This window comes from Oncorhynchus mykiss, chromosome 26 (assembly GCF_057628025.1).
Source record: "Oncorhynchus mykiss isolate SJ-2025 chromosome 26, ASM5762802v1, whole genome shotgun sequence".
In the NCBI taxonomy this organism is placed as follows: Eukaryota; Metazoa; Chordata; class Actinopteri; order Salmoniformes; family Salmonidae; genus Oncorhynchus; species Oncorhynchus mykiss.
This window is the reverse complement of record NC_143047.1, coordinates 20,672,801-20,696,621: the sequence shown is the minus strand read 5'-3', so window position 1 is coordinate 20,696,621 and position 23,821 is coordinate 20,672,801. Positions and strand designations below refer to the sequence as shown.

The 23,821-nt window shown below is 45.5% G+C and overlaps 2 protein-coding genes across 3 annotated transcripts in view; one reads left to right on the top strand and one right to left on the bottom strand.

Moving 5' to 3' along the window:
• LOC110506603 (dysbindin domain-containing protein 1) overlaps positions 1–7,393 on the top strand; it is a 37,234-nt gene extending 29,841 nt beyond the window's left edge. For both annotated transcript variants that reach the window (XM_021586336.3, XM_021586335.3), the window contains exon 4: positions 6,263–7,393. In XM_021586336.3, the coding sequence (XP_021442011.1) occupies positions 6,263–6,420 (158 nt within the window). In that variant the 3' untranslated portion in view covers positions 6,421–7,393. The remainder of the gene's footprint in view (positions 1–6,262) is intronic.
• A 2,517-nt stretch (positions 7,394–9,910) lies between these two features.
• On the bottom strand, positions 9,911–23,310 carry LOC110506600 (mitochondrial inner membrane m-AAA protease component AFG3L1). The gene is made up of 17 exons (XM_021586328.3): positions 22,878–23,310; positions 21,853–21,940; positions 21,629–21,697; positions 21,389–21,510; positions 20,775–20,924; positions 20,510–20,584; positions 19,659–19,783; positions 19,179–19,449; positions 18,749–18,886; positions 18,342–18,495; positions 18,042–18,149; positions 16,366–16,491; positions 15,910–16,020; positions 15,527–15,642; positions 15,149–15,349; positions 14,881–15,075; positions 9,911–13,159 (listed from the first exon to the last, which is right to left on the bottom strand). Exons 1-17 carry the CDS (start codon positions 23,004–23,006, stop codon positions 12,932–12,934), a joined length of 2,406 nt encoding a protein of 801 aa, XP_021442003.3. The 5' UTR covers positions 23,007–23,310; the 3' UTR covers positions 9,911–12,931.
• Between the last annotated feature and the right edge of the window lie 511 nt (positions 23,311–23,821).

Sequence of the window (23,821 nt, the reverse complement as noted above, 5' to 3'; positions counted from 1 at the left end):
GACGGTGACACTCTGGGGATCTCTGACTCACTCCAGCAGTGGCACATTGTGCTCAAATAAGAGTATGTTTTGCGTTCGGACTCAAGACGGGATACAGAGATACACATACCCATGCAAACACACACATACTCATACACACACTCACACACACATGCATGACTAATGACTAAAGCTGCTCTCCAGTGTCCAGGCCAGACTATCCAGACTGTACAGCTGCTGCCCAGTGTCCAGGCCAGACTATCCAGACTGTACAGCTGCTGCCCAGTGTCCAGGTCAGACTATCCAGACTGTACAGCTGCTCTCCAGTGTCCAGGCCAGACTATCCAGACTGTACAGCTGCTGCCCAGTGTCCAGGCCAGACTATCCAGACTGTACAGCTGCTGCCCAGTGTCCAGGCCAGACTATCCAGACTGTACAGCTGCTGCCCAGTGTCCAGGCCAGACTAACCAGACTGTACAGTCTCTAGAGGAGCCAGAGTCAAGAACAGGCTCTCTTCTCCAGCAGTGTCTCTCTCTCTCTGGCTGCCTCAGTAGTGAGAATAGTGAGAGTGGGATAATACCTCCAGGTGAAAATCAGATCAGGCTGAGGCTGGTGTATAGATGACCTTGTGTGATAGATGACAGAACCACAGGGTCAGGTGTTCTGCCCAGTGGGGATTCTACTGCCACTGGACTGGACATACATCAGCTGTGTGTGTGTGTGTGTGTGTGTGTGTGTGTGTGTGTGTGTGTGTGTGTGTGTGTGTGTGTGTGTGTGTGTGTGTCTGTTCATGTGTATATGAGAAAGAGTTGTTTATCAGGGGTTACTGTTACCTTACCCAGGGAGGACTTAGGACACATCTCAGCTGTGAGATCCAGCTGTTCTGTTACTTCCTTGTTATATCTGTGTTCCCTTAAAGCTCCTTCAGTATCACCACCTGCTCTAATGATAAATAACAAGCTCTGTAGCCAGAGGTATAGAGTGTATTACAGTGAAGGAAGAAGGTGGCTTGTTTGTACAGTAAATGTATTGTCTAACTGCTTATCAAGGTGAAAGGATCTAAAGACCTTGACATGGATACATGAAGGGAATGTATGGGTGGATAATGTGCATAATATGTATATAGACTGTAGTCTGTAAAGGTAGAGTGGCTGGGTATTCCATAGGAGTGTGTTATGAACCTAGGTCAGTAGACGGGCGGGAGTTAGTTCAGTCAGTCTAAAGCCGTGGGAAAAAGGAGAGGGTGAGTTGGGGGTAAGAGCAGATTGGCTGGGGAAAAGCGAGAGGAGGAGAAGGTGAGCGAGGGTGTTGGGGAAGAGGGTGAATGGAGGGTTAGTCAAAGGTAAAAGGAGAGAGGGGAGGAAGAGGAGGAGTAGGCCAGGGGGAGAGTGGGATAGTGAGATTGGTTTGTGTGGGAAACGGAAGGGGAGGAGGAAAGGAAGATAGGGGAGGCTGAGGGAGTTCACTCTGAATGGAGTCCTGAATTATTCACTGTTCTCAGCTGGATACAAGGCCAGGACTCTCCTGAGCTGTAGATACTGTTATCATCATCAGGCCTAAACAAACTGACTACACATTTACACATTATTTATGTATTCCTCTTATTTTCTTCTGTTTTCCTTCTCTTTCCTTTCTTTTCTTTTCTTTTCATTTAATCTCCTCTCCTCTCCTCTCTTCTCCTCTCCTCTCCTCTCCTCTCGTGAAGCGTAATCAGGACACTGTATATTGGACAGACAGGGGTAATGAAAGCTGTGTGGGCACTTATGTTTTGGACACCTGCCAGTCAGGACAGCCCAGGGATCAGAGTTGGCAGATGAGATGTTTCAGAAGAAATGGAGGGGATGGGGGGGATGAAGGCTAGAGAGGGTTAGTGGAGTGAGGGAGAACCAGAGGAGAAAGGGAGGACAATAAATTAGATTAGCTAAATGTGTACAGCTGCATTGGTAGGCCCCCACCCAATCTCACCCCTCTGTACAGTCAGTATCTGCATCTGTTCTGTGTATGTGAAATAGACGGATAACAAGAGATGACATACCAGATCTCTACAGAGACTATTATGACCATAATCACCTCAGAAACAGGCTATTTAAACTACAAACCCCAGGATCACTTTCACCACATTAAAGCCCATTTGAGAGAGGAGGAGTGAGGCAGTAGGATGGAGTTGCCCCTAGACACTGATACAGTATATGGTGCATTTTGTGCTCCCCCCCCCAATGGTTAAGATTAGTATAGGGGGAGGGAAAGCTGATCCCAGATCTGTATGGGAGTAAGTCATCTCCTCTGCAGTGTTCTCCAGGAGAGCCCAGGCTCTGACAGTCACACCCTGTGATGACACAGGAGGACAGAGGGAGGACACTGCAGCTCTTACTGTCACCACTTTACCAGAGACAGTCACTGGCTAGGTGGTCTCATTACCATATACAGTAGCATATACCCTTCTGCTGCCTTCAAATCTACTACCATCAAAGGGGGATGGGCAACGCATGGAGAAGGGGCTTGGTGATGTTCTCAGATCAATCCAATCTGTGTGTTTTGATGCTGTGGCTCCTCAGTGTTAACAAGGCAGGTTAAAGCTTTCCAAGCAGACAAAAATAACACAACCACCCACTTATACTGTAGCAGCAGCTGTGGGCAAGACTGGGGGAAAATATTTCCATTCAGGGTAACTGTAGTAGTCTTGCTCATAAATCTTTAGGAGTCCACTGGGGCCTCTGAAAGGACTGCACAAAGAGGGGCCCCATAACTGATGTCCCAGTCCCAACATGAAACACACACATTCGCACGCACGCACGCACGCACGCACACACACACACACACACACACACACACACACACACACACACACACACACACACACACACACACACACACACACACACACACACACACACACACACACACAGTAACCAGGTGTAACATACACGGTACACACAGCGTGTTGGCACCATATTGGCATTGTGCTTCCCTGTGGTTTAAGAGCCTTTGTAGGGCACAGGTTGGTATTTTCTGTGGACTTTGTTTTCACAGCAACACACTGGTTGTGGAATCTGTTTGAGCCAACAGCACAGAAGGGCTTCTTAGAAAGAGAGGTTTAATACAGCTAGACACTGCAGACATGGTAGCTAGGAGGGAGGGAGGCATACAGGGTAGCAGGCAGGCAGGGAGACAGGCAGGGAGGCAGGGAGGGAGACACTACAAGGATGTGATAGAAGAGGGGGGTGCCTTTGTGGGCTGATGGTGGACTGAGTTAAGGAAATAGGATTTTTATTGTTCTTGATATTTGTTCTGAACTAAATGGGAGGACCCTCAAGGGAGTTGGTTATGAGTAGGTCCTGAGCAATAGGGTAAGGGGTGGTCGGTGGTCCTGATATGAAGGTCTGAGGGTAAGGGATGTTAAATGAGAGATAGAAACAGGTGTGTGTTTGTGGGGTGAGAGTCTCATCCTCTGATCCGTCTCTGTCAGAACCCTGCAAGGAGAAGAGGAGGCTTCTCCTGCATCCATATTCATAGAGCTGTCAATCACAAAACACTGATCAGGGATGGGCTGACTCATACTGAGATAGCATTCTAGTCACACACAGAGATAAACAGGGACACAGATAGAGACATACTGGTAGAGATGCAGAGACACATCATGAAAGTAGGGACACACACACACACACACACACACACACACACACACACAAGGACAAGCGGTGGCAGATACAAAGTTTAATTAACAAGCACTCACTCAAACAGAGCCTTTCAGGATGCTGAGGAGTCTCTTGTCCCTCCCATTAAAATCCAATGGAGACACCATCAATCTTCAGGGATCAATACCATCAATGTTGTGTGTGTGTGTGTGTGTGTGTGTGTGTGTGTGTGTGTGTGTGTGTGTGTGTGTGTGTGTGTGTGTGTGTGTGTGTGTGTGTGTGTGTGTGTGTGTGTGTTTGCATGATTTCGTGTGTACCCTTGTGTGAACATACATCACTGCTGGTTGATCTATTGTTACAGCATTTCACTCATGGAGAGTGAGAGCTGGGACTTGCCTTTTCATTAGACAGTAATTGCATTGATATGTGTGCAGTAAAGGTTAAAAAGTGTGTCCGGCTACACCTATTAATCCTGTGATCTCTGTGGTAGTGAACAGCACCACCAAGTGGTGTAAAGAGACAGGGGCATATGAAATAAAGATGCACTTTCTACGACCAATATTAGTGTGAACCTGCTTGACACTGGTCCCTTCTGTGCACTCAAGGACATGCAGATGAACACATATGAGGGGGGGATTGATTCAAGATTAAAGAGAGTGGGGAGATGGACACAAAGAAAGAGAGGTACAGGGAGAGATTCAGAGAAAGAAAAGGGTATAGTAATGGAAAGGGAGAGAGAGAGAGAGAGAGAGAGAGAGAGAGAGAGAGAGAGAGAGAGAGAGAGAGAGAGAGAGAGAGAGAGAGAGAGAGAGAGAGAGATTAATTAAGTGCAGCAACCTGTTTGCCAAAACATTTCACAAACACATTCCTCTGATGTCATCACCTCCTAGCCTCATCACCTAAATACCAATCAGCTTCTCATTTCTACTCACCCTAGTTGTTAGCGAACCAATCATATTCTCTATCCATGATATCACCACTCCACAAAACTGAAGTACAATCTCTATCTAGCATGCTGATGGCTATAGACCAAAGAGACACTGGAGAGCTGTGTAGTGGTTCTGAGAACTGAAGAACAAACAGACAGGCACGATGAATGGTGGAGTTCTGCTGCCTCGAGACACCGAAAAATAAGTGTGAGACAAATGTCTGTGACAACTAAAACAAGCAGCCATTGTGAGCATAATGAACTGGAGAAAACAGCCAGCAGGCTAAATGCAGCTGATGATTGGAGCAGAGGTGACCATGTGACTGTTTTAGATCAATAAGAAAGACATGAGAGGAGATGAGAAGCAGAGAGACATCAAACTAAAATGATCTATCATCTACTACACACATAGGCACGCGCACGCGCTTACACACGCACACACACGCACACACACAGAGCTTCTAGTTTTCTAAACTCCTCCATTTCTCTTGGGATTCGGTGTCCTTGAGACACATACATGTATAGGATACACATTAACATACACTAACGCATACTCAGTTCACTGCACACGGCCTACTCTGACAGAGTACTTCATAGTTTCATCTGCCTCTATATTCAGAGCAACTCTATCATGCTGTAAGAATCCCAGAGGAATAGGCCATGTGGAGCTGCATAAACTCATTTATATTCTGTACTTTACTGTGTTTGCGATCGGGATGCCTTTCAACCATAGCCAATTGATCTATTATACAGTAGGGAAACAAACTGCACTCACTGTACCACTGCGTGCTGTTGTAAACTATTTTTGGAGAACCTTGGGAAAACATAGTTGACTGAAGTGGCAAAGAGAAAGGAAGCTTTTAGAGGCATTAGGTGACTTCAGGGAGTTGACAGCCCCTGCTGACTTGATTCACTTTGTTAAATGAGTTACAGTATGGTGACCATTGGGGGAGGTGGCAGGTAGACTAGTGGTTAAGAGCGTTCCACAGGGATGCTGGCCCATGTTGACTCCAATGCTTCCCCCAGTTGTGTCCATTTGGCTGGATTTCCTTTGGTGGTGGACCATTCTTGATACACACAGAAAACTGTTGAGCATGAAATACCCAGCTGCTTTGCAGTACTTGACACACTCAAACCAGTGCGCCTGGCACCTACTACCATACCCTGTTCAAAGGCACTTACATATTTGGTCTTGCCCATTCACCCTCTAAATGGCACACATACACAATCCATGTCTTAATTGTCTCAAGGCTTAAAAATATTTGATATTTATTTAACCTGTCTCCTCCCCTTCACCTACATAGATTGAAGTAGATTTAACAAGGAATAACAATAAGGGATCATAGCTTTCATCTGGATTCACCTGGTCAGTCTGTCATTGAAATGTCCCTAATGTTTTGTCCACTCAGTGTATACTGTGTGCTATACATGTGACAGACGGGAAGTTGCGGAAACTTAATCCAGGGCCTCTGGGTTACGTGGTCAGCCTGTTTGAGCTGTATAGAGCGGTTCACAACATACATGTCCCCTAGTCTGTTTTCTTTCCATAAAAATATCAGGATACGTGAGAGGTGTGCACCTCGACTTCACCTTGTTTGTACATGAGTTTTATGTTTGTGGTTAAGAGACGTGCATGTCTGTATGTGTGTGATCCATAACTTACCTCCTCTCATCACATGTATGTGCATAGCTTGACCCTTCTCCTCATTATGATCCCCAGGCCACCACCAGCCACCCCTGCCCAGAGGAGGTTACATGCGCTCCCCCTCGTGGACCCGTTGCAGCAAGGCTGAGCCCCCCAGGGAGAGGAAGCACCACAGTGACTCCGACACCACCGCAGGGCCCTTAATGAAGCTGGAGAGGCCTAAGCAGCCCTGAGAGCCCACGGGTCTGGCCCGGAAAGAGAGAGGCCCAGAGCGGACACACCGAGAGCGGGCACAGAGAACACACCAACTGCCCCAACCCCTGCGCCGGGCACTGAGACAACCATGGTGCTGAAGACACTACAGACAGACTGAGCTCTCGATGCTGTGCACTGTATTATAAACTTAACATGAAACGACGGCTGTGAGTGAAATACACACACACACACATGCAAACACACACAAAATGACACACGGATATCTGCAAAACCACACACACACATGCTATTTATTGTGTTTTCCATGCAAAGGGTTCCTCTGGCACAAACACTGGAGGGCCAGTGTGATTTTTGAGGCTTTGTTTGGGGTGAACATCAGGGTATAAGGCTGTCCCTGTGTGGGGAGAATGCTTGGCTAAAAGCATCCCTATCCCTGCAGCATCTTAGGGGTGGGAGAGTGGGCTTGGAGGGGTGGGACGGACCCTGAAATCTGTGACAACCTCGGCTACAAAATATAATGTGGCGAAGTTAACGAGAATACCCACTCCAGTCAAATAAATGACTGGAATATGGACGTCATTGTGCGATAGTACAGCAGGCAATCTGGAAGTCTTCTTTGTAATTAGAATAAGAGTCCAACCTGAATCTATTGCACAATGTTCTTCCTTAAAGTGCCAGGGCCATCTGCTCTCTGAATTAATTTCTGCAGGTTGTAACTAACAGGAGTCAATGGGTGGTGTTTCAGTGGGGCCACTCTCCATCGCTCTCTTTTCTTTCCATCCTCTCCCTCTCTCTCTTCTTCTACCTCTCTCTACCTGAGAGGAAACCGGTGTGGCCACAGTAAACTAAATGTATTTGCAGATATGATATGAGATACGACACCAGCCCTTCTCACCAACATTACATTCAACACTGTGGATCTTGTCCTTTGCCAAACCAAGTTATGTGGGGATGAGTGGTGAGAAAAATAAAGAATTTCATGCAAACAAAGTGAATTTTCTCTGTGGGTGATTTTTGCATTAGAGCACTAACCAAACATTGTGCAGCTGTAGGTTGTCTGATAGGGTATTATGAACAGCAGTCTGAGCCTTTCATTATTTATGCTCAACAGACCAAACAAACAAACTCTCGGATTCCTGCCAGGAACACTGTGGAAAAAAAACAGCATCAGCAACATGAAAACAGTTCAATTGAAACCACATTGAAATACTTCAGAGTACACACTTAATCACACAGTGGACAGAGAAGTATTGAATAGCAATAATTTTTAAACAGTCAAAGGAATAACCTTAATTTACTCTCGTCAGCTTCGCCAAAATCAATGGGCTCTGGCACCTCTGTAGAGGTTTAAAATGTCTGCTTTTTAAATGGTGACTGCAGGTTCCTAACTGAGCAGATAGAGGGCAGAACAGAATAAAGTGGGGAATGTAGATAGACTTACAGTATACAGTCATACACATATCCATAAACAGCTTTATACCATGGCATTGTTGAATACTCGTTTCTGATTGGCTTGATGTGCATTCTCGAGCGTGCATTATTTAAGTGAAAATGCCCGAGAAGCTGGTGTTTGGAGGATATATTGGTACAGGTGCTGCTAGGCCCGAGACGAAGTGGAGGGCCGGCAAACCGTGCCAATGTATCCTCTAAACACCGGCTTCTCTGGCTTTATCACTTTTATACAACGGGTTACCAACCTATTATGGGCTCTCCAGATGGTGGTGCGGTCTGCACAACGCATCACCAGGGGCAAACGGCCTGCCCTCCAGGACACCTACAGCACCCGACGTCACAGGAAGGCCAAAAAGATCATCAAGGACAACAACCACCTGAGCCACGGCCTGTTCCCACCACTATCATCCAGAAGGCGAGTCAATACAGGTGCATCAAAGCTGGGACTGAGAGACTGAAAAATAACTTCTATCTCAAGGCCATCAGACTGTTATACAGCTGTCACTAACACAGAGAGGATGCTGCCTACATAGAGAACTTAAAATCAGTGTCCCCTCTAATAAATGGATCACTAGTCATTTGATTAATGCCACTTTAATAATGATGTTTACATATCTGGCATTACTCATCTCATATGTATATACTGTATTTTAAACCATTCATTGCATCTTGCCTATACCTACTCGGTTATTGCTCATCCATTGGGTAGTTGTTGTGGAATTGTTAGATTGTTGTTGCTGTTGCTGCACTGTCGGAACTAAACGCACAAGCATTTCGCTACACTCGTAATAACATCTGCTAACCATGTGTAAGTGACCAATAGAATTTGATTTGATATTCACATAATGATTGACAATTTCATTAAAAACCTTATTTTCATTTATTTATTTATTCATAATATTTCATCCTTCCACAAGATATAGTCCTGTCACAAATCTAGGGTTGCTACCCAAGCCGGCTGGTCGTTCGTTCTATCGGTTCGGTTGCCAGAGATGCAACTCAGTCATTCAGCATTTTTGTTCTGTATCTATGAACGTGACCCAGTCGTTCATTCTAAATGTTCCATTGCCATACTGGCTCGCAACGTTCATATCCCTTGCTTGCTAGCTAGCCAACTACAGCTACTTTACAGTCACGTCAAAAAGTGCAGCCTGAATAGCAGCAAAGTAGCAACATGTATAGGAACCATGTATATAGGAACCACAGGAGGCTGTTGAGGGGCGGACAGCTCATAATAATGGCTGAAATGGAGTGAATGGTATCCTTGGCAGCAGATAATGGGGATCCATAAGAAATACAAATTACAATTATTTATTCCGTTACAGCCGGAATAAATCGTGAGCCCATCCTCCCCTAATTAAGGTGCCACCAACACACAGAGGCATCGACTGTACATGTAACTGCCAAAATAAACCAGAGGAATGAGTAAATGAGGAATACCAAGTAAATAGAAAGCAGGTGCTTCCACACAGGTGTCGTTCCTGAGTTAATTAAGCAATTAAAATCCCATCATGCTTAGGCTGGTGTATAATATTGCTGGGAAAGCCATTATTTTTGGCTACCATCCACAGGGCAGGCGTGCTCACTGAATGGTTTGATGAGCATTAAAACGATGTAAACCATATGCCATGGCCAGCTCAGTAACCAGATCTCAACCTAATTGAACACTTACGGGAGATTCTGGAGCAGCTCCTGAGACAGCATTTTCCACCACCCTCAACAACAAAACAATTCCAAATTATGGAATTTCTCATAGAAGAATGGTGTCACATCCCTCCAGTATAGTTCCAGACACTTGTAGAATCTGTGCCAAATTGCATTGAAGCTGTTCTGGCTCGTGGTGGCCAAGCACTCTACTAAGTCACTATGTTGGTGTTTCCGTCATTTTGGTAGTTACCTGTACACTACTGTATATAAAGCAACACAAAATGTGCCCCCTGTTACTATGGAATGGGATTTCACATCCAGTATAACCAGTGGCACAAATACTCCTGACTTAAGTCATCCTTACAGCACTGTGAGGTCAGAAAACTAATAATAACTCATAGATATGCATTCACACTGGGACATAAAATCTTGTTTTTATTGGTGAATGTCAGATGTTGATAATATATCACACAGCAAACTTCACAATTCTGGATGTATTGTAGTGTTGACTTTCATTGAAACAGTCATATACACATTCCTTACAGTGCTTTAAGCAAGATCACTAGATAAACTGAGCCACAAGAACCAGCAGTCAGTCAATCAGGCAGAAAAGCAGGATTGGACTTTAAAACACAGTTCAGGCTACACCAAGACATCTGGAATGTACTGTAAAAACGTTGTCTTTTTTGTTTACGCTGACCCACACAACTAGGCATAGAAACATATTGTTTTATACATATGGTCCAGCATTTAACAATGCTCATTTGATGTATAAATCCATGAATCAATGTATGTAATTGCAGAGTTCCAAAAACTGTCAGAAATACTGAGATTGAGTGAGGTAGTGACACCTTTATTTTCAGCAGTAAAAGGTTAAAAACAACCTTCAGGAAGTGCAATGCAGATCGGTAAAACATCATCTCATTACTTCTCCCAAAACCATCTATTCTGAGAAGTGAATACCAAAACCCCTCTACAGGGTTTCTCCGGGCGTGTGGGAGTAAGCACGTTTTTTTTATTACTATTTTCTACATTGTAGAATAATAGTGAAGACATCAACACTATGAAATAACACATATGGAATCATGTAGTAACCAAAAAAATATAAAAATACATTGTGTTTTGGTTACTACAGGATTCCATTGTTTTGAAACGGAGGACTATTTCTGTCTGTAATAAAGCCCCTTTGTGGGGAAAAACTCATTTTGATTGGCTATGCACACCCAGGCCCACCCATGGTGCGCCCCTGCCCAGTCATCTGAAATCCATAGATTAGGGCCTAATGATTTTTTTACAATCAACATTTTCTTTATATGAACTGTAACTCAGAAACATTTATGCGTTTATATTTTTGTTCGGTATACACACATATATCTCAATAATTCACAAAAGATGTTTGAAGTTCATCTGTTGTCAGTTGACTTGAGTTATAGCAACATTGAGAGAGCATAAGAGGTGAGGTAGTGTACACTAGTTGTACTCAGAAATAGAGCTTGTCAGAAGCTGTTTTCCTGTGGGGGAAAGTGGGCAGGTAGAAGTGTGGCTGTTGTTTTTCGCAAAAGACTGAAAAATGACATTTAGAAGACGTGTTCTCTTCAATTAGACCTACTAACAGTTTGAACCTCAACCAGAAAGAGGATAAAATACAATGTAAATGTCATACTGTCCCACTGTTACAGTCTGTTCTGCATGGACTGGATTTCTGCTGAGCTTTCTGAAAACCCTCCGCAGTCACATGGCTGTTTAGTTAACAAGTGTCAATGACTGAAGAGAGACACGGGAACATGAACACGTCGCTGAAATTCAACAAGGTCAGAAGGTAGCGCTAGCCCTCACCCTCCGATCCAACAGGTCCCAGATGTGCTCAATGGGATTGAGATCCAGGCTCTTTGCTGGCCATGGCAGAACACTGACATTCCTATCTTGCAGGAAATCATGCACAGAACGAACAGTATGGCTGGTGGCATTGTCATGCTGGAGGGTCATGCCAGGATGAGCCTGCAGGAAGGGTACCACATGAGGGAGGAGGACGTCTTCCCTGTAACGCACAGCGTTGAGATTGCCTGCAATGACAACAAGCTCAGTCCGATGATGCTGTGACACACCGCCCCAGACCGTGACGGACCCTCCACCTCCAAATCAATCCCGCTCCAGAATACAGGCCTCGGTGTAACGCTCATTCCTTCGACGATAAACGCAAATCTAACCATCACCCCTGGTGAGACAAAACCGCGACTCGTCAGTGAAGAGCACTTTTTGACAGTCCTGTCCAGCGACGGTGGGTTTGTGCCCATAGGCGACGTTGTTGCCGGTGATGTCTGGGGAGGACCTGCCTTACAACAGGCCTACAAGCCCTCAGTCCAGCCTCTCTCAGCCTATTGCGGACAGTCTGAGCACTGATGGAGGGATTGTGCGTTCCTGGTGTAACTCAGGCAGTTGTTGTTGCCATCCTGTACCTGTTGCAGGTGTGATGTTCGGATGTACCGATCCTCTGCAGGTGTTGTTACACGTGGTCTGCCACTGCGAGGATGATCAGCTGTCCGTCCTGTCTCCCTGTAGCACAGTCTTAGGCTTCTCACAGTACAGACATTGCAATTTATTGCCATGGCCACATCTGCAGTCCTCATGCCTCCTTGCAGCATGACTAAGGCACATTCACGCCGATGAGCAGGGACCCTGCGCATCTTTCTTTTGGTGTTTTTCAGAGTCAGTAGAAAGGCCTCTTTAGTGTCCTAAGTTTTCATAACTGTGACCTTAATTGCCTACCGTCTGTAAGCTGTTATTAACAACCCTTCCACAGGTGCATGTTCATTCATTGTTTAAGCATGGGAAACAGTGTTTAAACACTTTACAATGAAGATCTGTGAAGTTATTTGGATTTTTACGAATTATCTTTGAAAGACAGGGTCCTGAAAAAAGGGACATTTCTTTTTTTGCTGAGTTTATAAAAACAATATATTTTCCCTGTGACAAAGATGTGACGACCATGGTCTCTAGGACCTTAGAATGACCACACAGGCCCTGAAATGCACTATGGTCAGGATAAAGGAGGAACATAGTGCAGCAGGGAATCTCCAGGGAAGGAAAGGAATGGCACGGTGGAGTGGATATCCTTCACAGATTGATGAATCTCATGCCCTGCAAAACCAAAATACAGGAACACCTTTTTGCATTCCCATTTGAATAAAAAAAAGTCTACATGAGAATCTGCTCCAATCTGCCGTTGGAGCAGATTCCCTGCTGCACCCCACAATCCTCAATCTGTAGCCATCAGGGACACGGTGCAGGGGTGCCTTCTTAAACCTGACACCCTCTCCTGATATCAGTCTGTCTGGGTCATGTCAAGTGCCCTCCCCTCACCATATGAAGTCTCAACATGTCCCTCCAGTGGCCTAGTTGGGTGGGGGCCAGGTCAGACGTGGTGTCAGTCTACAGGTAAAGAGCCTGTTTGCGTTGCTGCTCCTGGGGGGACTCTTCCATCCCCTGGTCCTTGTTCCAGTTCCTGAGGCCCTCGGGAAAGGAGGTGTCCTCCTCCATGGCCCCCGTCCCCTCCACAAACTCCTCATACGTAGACTTCTCCTCGTAGGGGCGAGGACCCAGCAGCTCCAGAATATCAGCCTTGTCCAGTACCTCCTTCTCCAGGAGACGCCTCCCTACCTGGAGGGGAGACACAGGGGAGCGGATGGAGGTTAGACCACTTTTCAACCATGTTCTACAGTTGAAGCTACACCTTAGCCAAATACATTTAAACTCAGTTTTTCCACAATTCCTGACATTTAATCCTAGTAAACATTTCCTGTATTAGGTCAGTTATGATCACCCCTTTATTTTAAGAATGTGAAATGTCAGAATAATAGTAGAGAGAATTATTTATTTCAGCTTTTATTTCTTTCATCACATTCCCAGTGGGTCAGAAGTTTACATACACTCAATTAGTATTTGGTAGCATTGCCTTTAAATTGTTTAACTTGGGTCAAATGTTTTGGGTGGTCTTCCACAAGCTCCCCACAATAAGTTGGGTGAATTTTGGCCCCTTCCTCCTGACAGAGCTGGTGTAACCGAGTCAGGTTTGTAGGCCTCCTTGCTCGCACACGCTTTTTCAGTTCTGCCCACGAATTTACTATAGGATTGAGGTCAGGGCTTTTCGATGGCCACTCCAATACCTTGACTTTGTTGTCCTTAAGCCATTTTGCCACAACTTTGGAAGTATGCTTGGGGTTAATGTCCAGTTGGAACCCATTTGTGACAGAGCTTTAACTTCCTGATTGATATCTTGAGATGTTGCTTCAATATATCCACATCATTTTCCATCCCTCATGGTGGCATCTATTTTGTGAAGTGCACCAGTTCCTCCTGCAGCAAAGCACTCCCAGGGCATGATGCTGCCCCCCCTGTGCTTCACAGTTGGGATGACGTTCTTCGGCTTGCAAGCCTCCCCCTTTTTCCTCCAAACAGTGGCCAAACAGTTCTATTTTTGTTTCATCAGACCAGAGGACATTTCTCCAAAAAGTATGATATTTGTCCCCATGTGCAGTTGCAAACCATACTCTGGCTTTTAATTGGTGGTTTTGGAGCAGTGGCTTCTTCCTTGCTGAGCGGCCTTTCAGGTTATGTCGATATAGGACTCGTTTTACTGTGGATATAGATAATTTTGTCCCGAGTTGGAAGGTAGGCCTTGAAAAACATCCACAGGTACACCTCCAATTGACTCAAATGATGTCATTTAGCCTATCAGAAGCTTCTAAAGCCATGACATCATTTTCTGGAATTTTCCAAGCTGTTTAAAGGCATAGTCAACTTAGTGTATGTAAACTTCTGACCCACTGGAATTGTGATACAGTGAATTATAAGTGAAATAATCTGTCTGTAAACAATTGTTGGAAAAATTACTTGTGTCATGCACAAAGTAGATGTCCTAACCGACTTGCCAAAACTATAGTTGGTTAACAAGAAATGTGTGGAGTGGTTGAAAAACAAGTTTTAATGACTCCAATCTAGGGGCATGTAAACTTCCGACTTGTATATATATACCTTTCTGATACATTATGGATGTGTTTGCCATCCTATTTATCCCCCTCTTAGGGTTAAAACCTCTTTGGGCTAGGGGGCAGTATTTTGACATCTGGATGAAAAGCGTGCCCAAAGTAAACTGCCTGCTACTCAGGCCCAGAAGCTAGGATATGCATATAATTGATAGATTTGAATAGAAAACACTAACCTTTCTAAAACGTTTAAAATAATGTCTGTGAGTATAACAGAACTGATATGGCAAAAAAAAAACGAGGACAACCCCCTTGGACCTCCTCTCTCGATATCTCACTCCTCTGTCACCATCTCTCTCCTACATACCCCTCTCTTACCCCCTCCCTCCCCCTCACCTTATCCACCACATCTCTCTTCTCAGTGATGAGCTGGTGTGTGCGTTGGAAAGCAGCGTCTATGAGTGAGCGGACCTCCTGGTCTATGAGCTGGGCCGTGGGCTCGCTGTAAGGCTTCTCCATCACCATCTCTCCCTGCCTGGGGAGCTCAAAAGACACCTGGCCCACCACCTCACTCATCCCAAACTGAACCACCTGAGAGAAGGATCGAGGGGGAGAGAGAGGTTAAAATTAGAGTGTGTGTGTGTGTGCGCGCATGTGTGTTTACCTGTGCGTACGCAGACTGCGTGACCTTCCTGAGGTCATCCTGTGCCCCTGTGGTGATCTTCCCAAAAAAGACCTGCTCTGCCACGCGTCCCCCCAGCATCATACACATCCTGTCAAACAGCTGCTCCCGCGTGAACAGGTGCTGCTCCTTAGGGAGGTACTGAGCATACCCCAAACCCTTCCCCCGGGGGATGATTGACACCTGGGACAGGAGAGGAAACCAACAGGTAAGATCCTATATTCTGCTCAGGGTGAAATTGAGGGATAGGTAGAACAGGGACAGTAAGGACAGAGAAGAGACAGTGGTTGAGGATAAAAAGGTGATAGAAGAGGAGAGAATGCTATTGAGGAGGGAAGAGATGAGGAGATGGCCACACACCTTGAGCAGAGGGTCAGCGTGTTCCAGGTACCAGCCCACCACAGCATGGCCAGCCTCGTGGTATGCTACAGTGGTCTTCTCTACTGCCTGTAGTACCTGGGTCTTCTTCTCCAGACCTGGGGGGAAAGGAGGTCATGTTTACAACCACAAAGTGTGTGTGAGTTTCATGTCTCAAGGCTGCACTTGTGTGTGTTAGGGGAGGGGGCTTGGTTACTTGTTCAGGAGTAAAAGAGTGGCCTCACTGGCCCTGACAGACAGGGCAGAAAGGTCATGTCAACACCAGTCAGTCTGACAGTTACATTCCAAAGATGAACTCCCCGTTTGAGCCCTGACCCCTGACATCCACTCTCCCCACCTTCCCCCAGTCAGTGACAGTAGCTTACCTCCGATGACCCTCTCGATGGCCTGCTCAAAGTGCTTGACGATGATAGACTCGTTAAGGTAGCGTGCTGCTATCAGGGCCGCCTCATTACACACGTTGGCAATATCAGCTCCTGTATGTTGACAGAACCATGTACTGTGTTAATTTCGTCATTACTTTTAAAGGGATAGTTTGGGACTTTGGCAAATCCCTTTATCTACTTCCCTCACGAGCAAATTCTAACTAGAGTATCGCAAAGACTGGAAGTATTTGGGTAAAGCTAGCGCAAAGACGAAGTCTCGCTAATGCTAGTTTGCTTTGGTCTGCAAAGCCACCTCTAACTTCCTTCGTACTGGACACAGAGACATAAAAAATGGTATCCATGAGTTCATCTGACTCATTTCCAAAATCCGAACCATCCCTTACACAGCTAGCTGTCAACGTGCACACAGACAAACACACCTGGCCCTGCACTCACCAGTGAAGCCAGGTGTGAGGGCAGCTAGTTTCCTGGCCAAAGCTTCAGAGTCTATACTGGAGTCCAGCTTCAGAGGCCTCAGATGGACCTTAAAGATGGACGCTCTGCCCTTTATGTCTGGTGGACCTGAGAGGAGAAGAGGGGGGAGAGAGAGAGAGAATTTGAATTAGTGTAGGGATAGAAAGGGAAAAAGAAGGGGGATCAGGGTTTGACAGGGAGGAAGTGTAACATATTTATGGGAACGGATGACTGGCCCAGGCAGGAGAGGAAGAGGGAAAACATTGACACCCTAGTCAGAAGGCCCAGCGGAGCAGCTTGCCTCCTATCCCTAATGGTTACTGTCCTCCGGATACATAACCTTTCGGTATATAGAAGCTCTCGCTCAGGCTGCAGTTAGTTTCCATGACAGACAGAAGAATGCAGGCCAGTGAGGCCAGGCCAGAGCTGCCTACCATTGTACAGCTGGACTGGACTTTGGGGAAAATGGATCCCAGCCGTCAGAAATAGCCTAGATCAGCCATCTCACCTCACTCACAAAGAGTACAACCACATGACATAACATGTTACTGCAATGTTGGGCACAGCTCAAATCAGACCACTATCGACACAGATAAAGCAATTAGGCAAGTTATGATAGGACTATTACAAGGACTAATTGCGAGTACAAAAACCACAGGCAAGCTTTTACTGCATTACTGAGATGGGGTCATGTCAAACTCTAATCATGTCGGCAAGGGCTGTAGGGAGTGGTTTCATTACCCAGGGAAAGGAGACAAAAAAGGTCTTAATCACATTCATTTCAGCTGGGCTGTATGGGACTAGAATATGGAGACTAGACAGTGGTCTAACATAGATAGACCAGGAGTTTTTCACTGACCACATGACCCAACTGCAAAAAACTCTGGGCTCTAGTTAGAATTTATAGCGTAGGGTTTTTCCTGTTCAGGTTAAACACCTTTCCCTAAACTCACAGGGCCAAGCTAGCTCGTTGCTGTGGTAATGGGGGTCAGGAGAGGCGGAACGGCACTGGACAGGCATGGCGTGCTAATGTCATGAGATATGCCGGCTGGCTCAGGCTGGGTAATCCCTCAATAGACTGAGCTGAAGATGCTAATCCAAAGACAGGGCAGAAAACTCATTCTGTTTGTAGGCTGTGTTGACCAGAGAGGAAGAGTTGTCAAGAGAGCAGAGCCAGAACACCAGAGCAAAGAAAGCAAGGCTAATGCCACGTTAATACAGGGGACTCTATTCCAGGTAAACCATGTTTAATCCAGGTAAACTACGCTCTTTGAGTCACAGTACTGAACACACTGATAAAGCACTTTTTACGTAGCTTTAACTGTAGAAATAAACATCATTGTGTATACCCTATAGCGGCTAGGTAGCAGCATCTACCCAACTCCACATACTGTGACGTATATGTAGAATGCACTGTATATGTGAGGTACTGATAGAGTTGGACTCTGAAAGAGGGGCCATTGAATTGTCTGATAGTCTGTAACAATGGCTATGTTGATCTGTGGCGACAGGTAGGCACAGATTAGGCCCTGCTAAAGTTAGACTATCTGTACCTACTACAGTATCTAGATCATTGACATAAATGTAGAGCTATGACAGAAATAAACAGGTCCAGGCCACACAGATGCTATTTATGGCGTGGACCGACTGTACCGTACCTATGTAAATCTGTCTGTCGAAGCGCCCAGGTCTCATCAGTGCTGGGTCCAGGATGTCTGGTCGGTTGGTTCCAGCCAAGACGACCACGTTAGTGCTGGTGTTGAACCCTACAGACCCAACAGAGAAGTGATGGGAAAAACACAGTTGAGATTGTATGGAAGGGTCACATAATAAACAGGACACATAACTATGGTTAATTAAACATGGCACATTCATTGAGTGTCTTTGGGAATCATTTCCCTTTTTTTGCTTCATTTAACCTTCAATTAACCAGTGTAAGACGTCCAAACCAGACCTACCATCCATCTCCACTAGCAGCTGGTTGAGTGTGTTCTCCTGCTCACTCTGTCCCCCAAAGTTCCCTCTGCCTCTCTTCCTGCCCACAGCATCTATCTCATCGATGAACAGGATGCAGGGAGCGTTCTTACGGGCCATGGCAAACATATCCCTCACCTGGAAAAGGGAACGGCATGGGTTACATTACTGGGTAGGTCCATAGCACAACAAATCAACACTTTAGCAAAGTTTATCATGCTACATTGTATAAAACACATGCCAATACAGTGATTCAGAGAGTCAACTATTTATTCCCATGGAGGAGTGAAACAAGTGCGTGACCTCAAAGCAAATATTTAGACAAAGAGAGAAATCCACCCTGTTATCCAACTGTCCCTCGTCCTCCCCTCTCCCCTGGGGTAGTACTCACCCTGGCTGGACCCACGCCAACAAACATCTCCTGGAACTCAGAGCCGTTGACGGTGATGAAGGGGACATTGGCCTCTCCGGCTGTGGCCTTGGCTAGCAGGGTCTTCCCTGTGCCGGGGGGACCCGACAACACTGCACCCTGGGAAGCACATGGTCATAGCTGGTATAAGTGGGCACTCTTGTGAGTACTTGGAGGTTAGAGTGCAGTGGTGACTGAGATGCAAAGGAAATGTCTATGCAAACAAACAGCCAATTAACTATAATCTCAGCTCTTCATACTGCATAGACAAATTCAACTGCACAGTGTTTTCCTGACATGGCCATGAACTCCAACACACTGCTATTTTTTCTCTTGGTGAGCATCATCCTGAACAACAGGTTAATCCGAGTAGTGTTTCAGACGCTGGTATGGTATCTAAAGAAAGAGTTACCTTGGGGATCTTGGCTCCCAGGTCCTGGTACTGCCGGGGGTTCTTCAGGAAGTTGACAAACTCTAGGATCTCCAGCTTGGCCTCTTCGCAGCCCGCCACATCTTTAAATCTCACGTCAATGTTGTCCTTCATGATCTTGGCCTTGGATTCGCCCATGCTGAAGGGGTTGCCCCGCCCCCCGCCACGGCCTCCTGCCATTGGTCCCTGGCGCATGGTGAAGAGCAGGGAGCCAACCAGCAACAGGGTTGGAAGAATGCTCATCAGGAAAGTACTATATATAAATAAAAGAGGAGAGATCAGCATTAAGGGGCCAATCAATCTATCAACATCTCCAGGGTCAGTGAGAGCATGAGGACCTTCAAGAGGACCTTCAAATGAGTTCCAACCCCACAGCTCCTAATCTGAACAACATTCAAATAAAGTCTTCCTGTTCCCACAGCTCTTCATCCATCCCATGGCCTAGACCTCAAGATGTCTCACCCGTCGCTCTTGCTTCCATAGATCACAGGTACTCTGTGTGTAGAGTCCAGGCCCATCTCCTGCTGGGCCAGCTCCAGGTTGCGTTCAAACGTCTCCACGCTGCCGATGTTGAACCACAGGTAGCTCTGTGACACATAGAGAGACAAGGGGATGTGAACACACTTATAACTGTTGGCATTCCTCACTGGTTAATTTCTTTTTATTTTTTTTTTGAATTTTACCCCTTTTTCTCCCCAATTTCGTGGTATCCAATTGTTTGTAGTAGCTACTATCTTGTCTCATCGCTACAACTCCCGTACGGGCTCGGGAGAGACGAAGGTTGAAACCCAACCAAGCCGCACTGCTTCTTAACACAGCACGTATCCAACCCGGAAGCCAGCCGCACCAATGCGCCGGAGGAAACACCGTGCACCTGGCCACCTTGGCTAGCGCACACTGCGCCCAGCCCGCCACAGGAGTCGCTGGTGCGCGATGAGACAAGGACACCCCCAAGCCCTCCCTAACCCGGGCGACGCTAGGCCAATTGTGCGTCGCCCCACGGACCTCCCGGTCGCGGCCGGTTACGACAGAGCCTGGGCGCGAACCCAGGGACTCTGAAGGCACAGCTGGCGCTGCAGTACAGCGCCCTTAGCCACTGCGCCACCCGGGAGGCCCACTGGTTAAATTCTAAGCAAAACATTATGGAACGTAACCACATAAGACTAAAGAATACATCTAAATCCAAATGCTTATCTTATTAACTTGTAAACTCTATACATGTCTTGAAGTCCAAAGAAAGGGGACCTATCGATAGTGTAAAAAAAAAAAAAAAAAACTCCCAAATGTCTCCCCTGTGATTATTTGGTACATACCACCTCTGACGTATTGACTCCATGCACTGGGATGACTCTGACATACTGTTTGTTGACTACCTCCAGACGGTCCACCTGTACAGAGAACACATCAGACACATCAAAGAATGAAGACCTCAGACTCACTGTTCCACACACAAACAATGACATAACAGCTCCAGGCATGAAAACACATGCAATAATACTTTACTTATGTGTCTTATAAAATACATAGTAATTACATAGTAACTAGTGAAGAAAAGTAAACATAGCCCCTGTCTCTCACCAGTCCTCTAGCCAGGTAGTTATTTACAAAGTCCTTCCAGGAGACTTCCTTCCCAGTCTCTCGGAAGTAGAAATACAGGAACGCAGAGGCCATGCCGGCAAATCCGATCACGACATTGCGCGTGGTCTTCTCATCCCAGGGGAAATCATTCTGTCAGATTCAGAGAAAACAATGAGGGGAAACAGGGTGGAAATGATGTATACAGAAGACCGTCTCATCAACACACACACAAGCGAACACACACAGACACAGTGTCTGAGTGGAAGCAGGCAGAGTGGGGCTCTGGCCACCGTCTGCCTCCCTCTCATGCAAACTGTCAACCCCCCCATTAGTAGTGTGATAAAAGGTGACCCTTTATCCTCTTACACAGCAGCCCTTTAGAAATAGAAACTCAACCTTTTTTACTTTCCTCTCTCTTCCATTACATAACAGGCTGCCAAACAAGGCATTATTGACTGACGTGTTTATGTAGCGTCTCTGGTTCAGATCAGGTAGATTAAAGGGGTGGAAAATCAAACATGAATGATGACAGAGTGCTGTTGCTACGGAGAAAACAGGCACACCTTGTTTGTTTACATGTCTGCTCTGTAGAAAGCGGAGGCTTTGAAACAGACCTGGAAGCGTGTCCACCAGTCTGATTCATCCTTCCTTCCGCCTCTCCTCCTCTCTCTCTCGCCACCTGCATTTGGTCCCCCTTCTCCTCCGCCCTGAGATTCTGGCTCTTTGGTCTTCTCATCTAAACAAGCAAAATGACACAAGAAATTAAATCACAGACAACTGGCTGTCCACCATTGACATCCCAGTGTTTTAACAGTGGGCCAGTAGAGAGACAGGATATAGGCCATCAGTCATACCTCCGGTCTCTTCAGATGATTTGTTCACTCCAGGAGTGTCCTCACTCTTTGGGAAGAACTTCTCAAATCCTGAAGCAATTAAAACATGGAATTAGCATAGGGATAAAGATGTAGGACGCAATCAAACAACAAGAAAAATGAATTGCACAGTAATCTGTAATTTCCATGGTCATTACATGCATAGATGATAACATCAACACATTCCTGGTGTTAGAGTGATTTACCTCGTGGGGGACTGGAACTGAGCAATCGAGCCAATGTGTAAATGCATTGATTTAATCCCATGGGATTGATTCTTTTTAATGTGGAACACTGAGGAGAGAGCAGGATTGGATTAACACAGCCTACCTTGAATCTCATATTTCAAAGGGTTCTGCATTAGGCTACAACAATACACAGTTGAAGACAATTAATTTGTTATTCACTGAATATTCTAATTATGCCCACAAACATTTAAATGTGTATAGCAGCAGACTCACTTTTTATAGTTTACTCTCTGTTAGCCCCTCTACAAAACATTTTTGGGTGTGCATCATTTTTTATCCCTTTTACTATTCCCTGAATATACAACAACATCCACACATCATAATAACTGATTATTATTATAGTAAATATGAAAAAGTCCTTAATAAACAGATTAACTCATTGAACTGATGTCAGGCTATAAAAGCATCGATTTGGCAAAAGGCCCTAGAATGTTTCACGTAATTTGGGTCAAGGCTAGAAAAATACGAAAGGCTCCGATACCGTTGCGACGGGATGCAGTTTGTCAAATTTACGTCAAAAGTAGACTTATTTTGCATGTATCTAACCCTAACAAATTGTCATAACTTTAACCAAATTATCATAAAATATTACGATAATTCTCCTAACCTGCTACGAAAAGTCAAATCTGACGTTAATTTGATCAAAAATCAAATCTGACGTTAATTTGATCAAAACTGGAGAGATCCCTTCTAGCCATGACCTAGCCATGACCCATAATGAGCTGCTGCGGAGACGAACCTTCCCCACAGAACGCAGCAACTCGATATGTTATGAAATTAATGAGGGGAAAAAAGTTTCATAAGCAAGGAAGGGATCTTTATGCAAGAAACTCTTCATGACAAAGTTCGTCAAGTAAAGGAAAACAAGGCTTAATCATGCATTTGTAAATATATTGTAAATGTGGCATTAATGTGTGATATCATTACATGGTTATTTTGCAAATTGACGGCAGACGGAATTATTTAAAGAAATGACACCCTACCTTCGATAATGCGCTAACGTTACTGTAGCGAAAAGCTGCAGGGATGGTGGTGCAGCCTCTGCCCCAAGCCTGCACCCCGTTCCGCAGGGGCACAACACTCACTGAAAGCAGCCCCATCATGCGAACCATATTTCGGCTGAAGCAGACAGAGTATCCCCCTGTTGCGGTAGATCGACTCCCGAGCCTCAACTGTTTAAAACTAGCTACGATTAACACAGAATGAGATAAACCAAGTCATCAACCATATATAAGCCTGACGTAAAATAATGTAAACAAAAAATAACATTCACAAATACGTATCTATGCATCTATCATTGCTGTCAATCATTCGTTTTGTGAATTGTACAATAAGGAAATTCGATTAATTCTAGTTAAAGTATTCACATGTTATTGTTTTTATGTTCGTGCATTCCCACGACCTCATCCGGTCCTTGAAGGACCAGACCGCTCCATTGCGATTGGTCAATATGCGTGGAACGAAAAAATTAAAAAAAATGCGTGGAACGATAACAACAATAAGTGAAGCTTATGAAAATGAGGGCGTTCTATTAACCCGAGCCGCGGTGCACATGTCTATGAACGAGCAAACGCCGTGGAGCGCCCTTCTCAAACCTCATAGTAATCTGTAAGGTTGTCAACAAGGTAGCAAGGTCCATAAATGTACATTTCCTGTCCATAACACATATGTTCGAATTTTCGAACTAGTTTTCATTGGGATGGGAAGGCAGATAAAGCATTTTTAAAAAAAAATTTAAATCACTTGTGCATGTGAAAATACCGAATCATACTCTTTACTCCACGTGCTTGATCTAGCCGAGGCTATGTCACTTTTCTTTGGAGCCTACTTCACCGTGGGCTTTGAACCACGGAGGTGGGGGGCACCTGGCTCACCCCAAGGAGGCAGCCCGGTTCCAAAACGAACGCACACCTGCCCAAACTCCTGC

What these genes read in the sequence shown, in the direction of transcription:
- LOC110506600 (XM_021586328.3), bottom strand. Translation starts at nt 23,006, where the DNA reads ATGGTTCGCATGATGGGGCTGCTTTCAGTGAGTGTTGTGCCCCTGCGG. An exon ending in CGACAGACAGATTTACATAG is followed by an intron (nt 16,492 to 18,041) that starts GTACGGTACAGT and finishes TTCTCCTCTCAG; the next exon opens with GTCCACCAGACATAAAGGGC. An exon ending in CCTCACACCTGGCTTCACTG is followed by an intron (nt 16,021 to 16,365) that starts GTGAGTGCAGGG and finishes GTCAACATACAG; the next exon opens with GAGCTGATATTGCCAACGTG.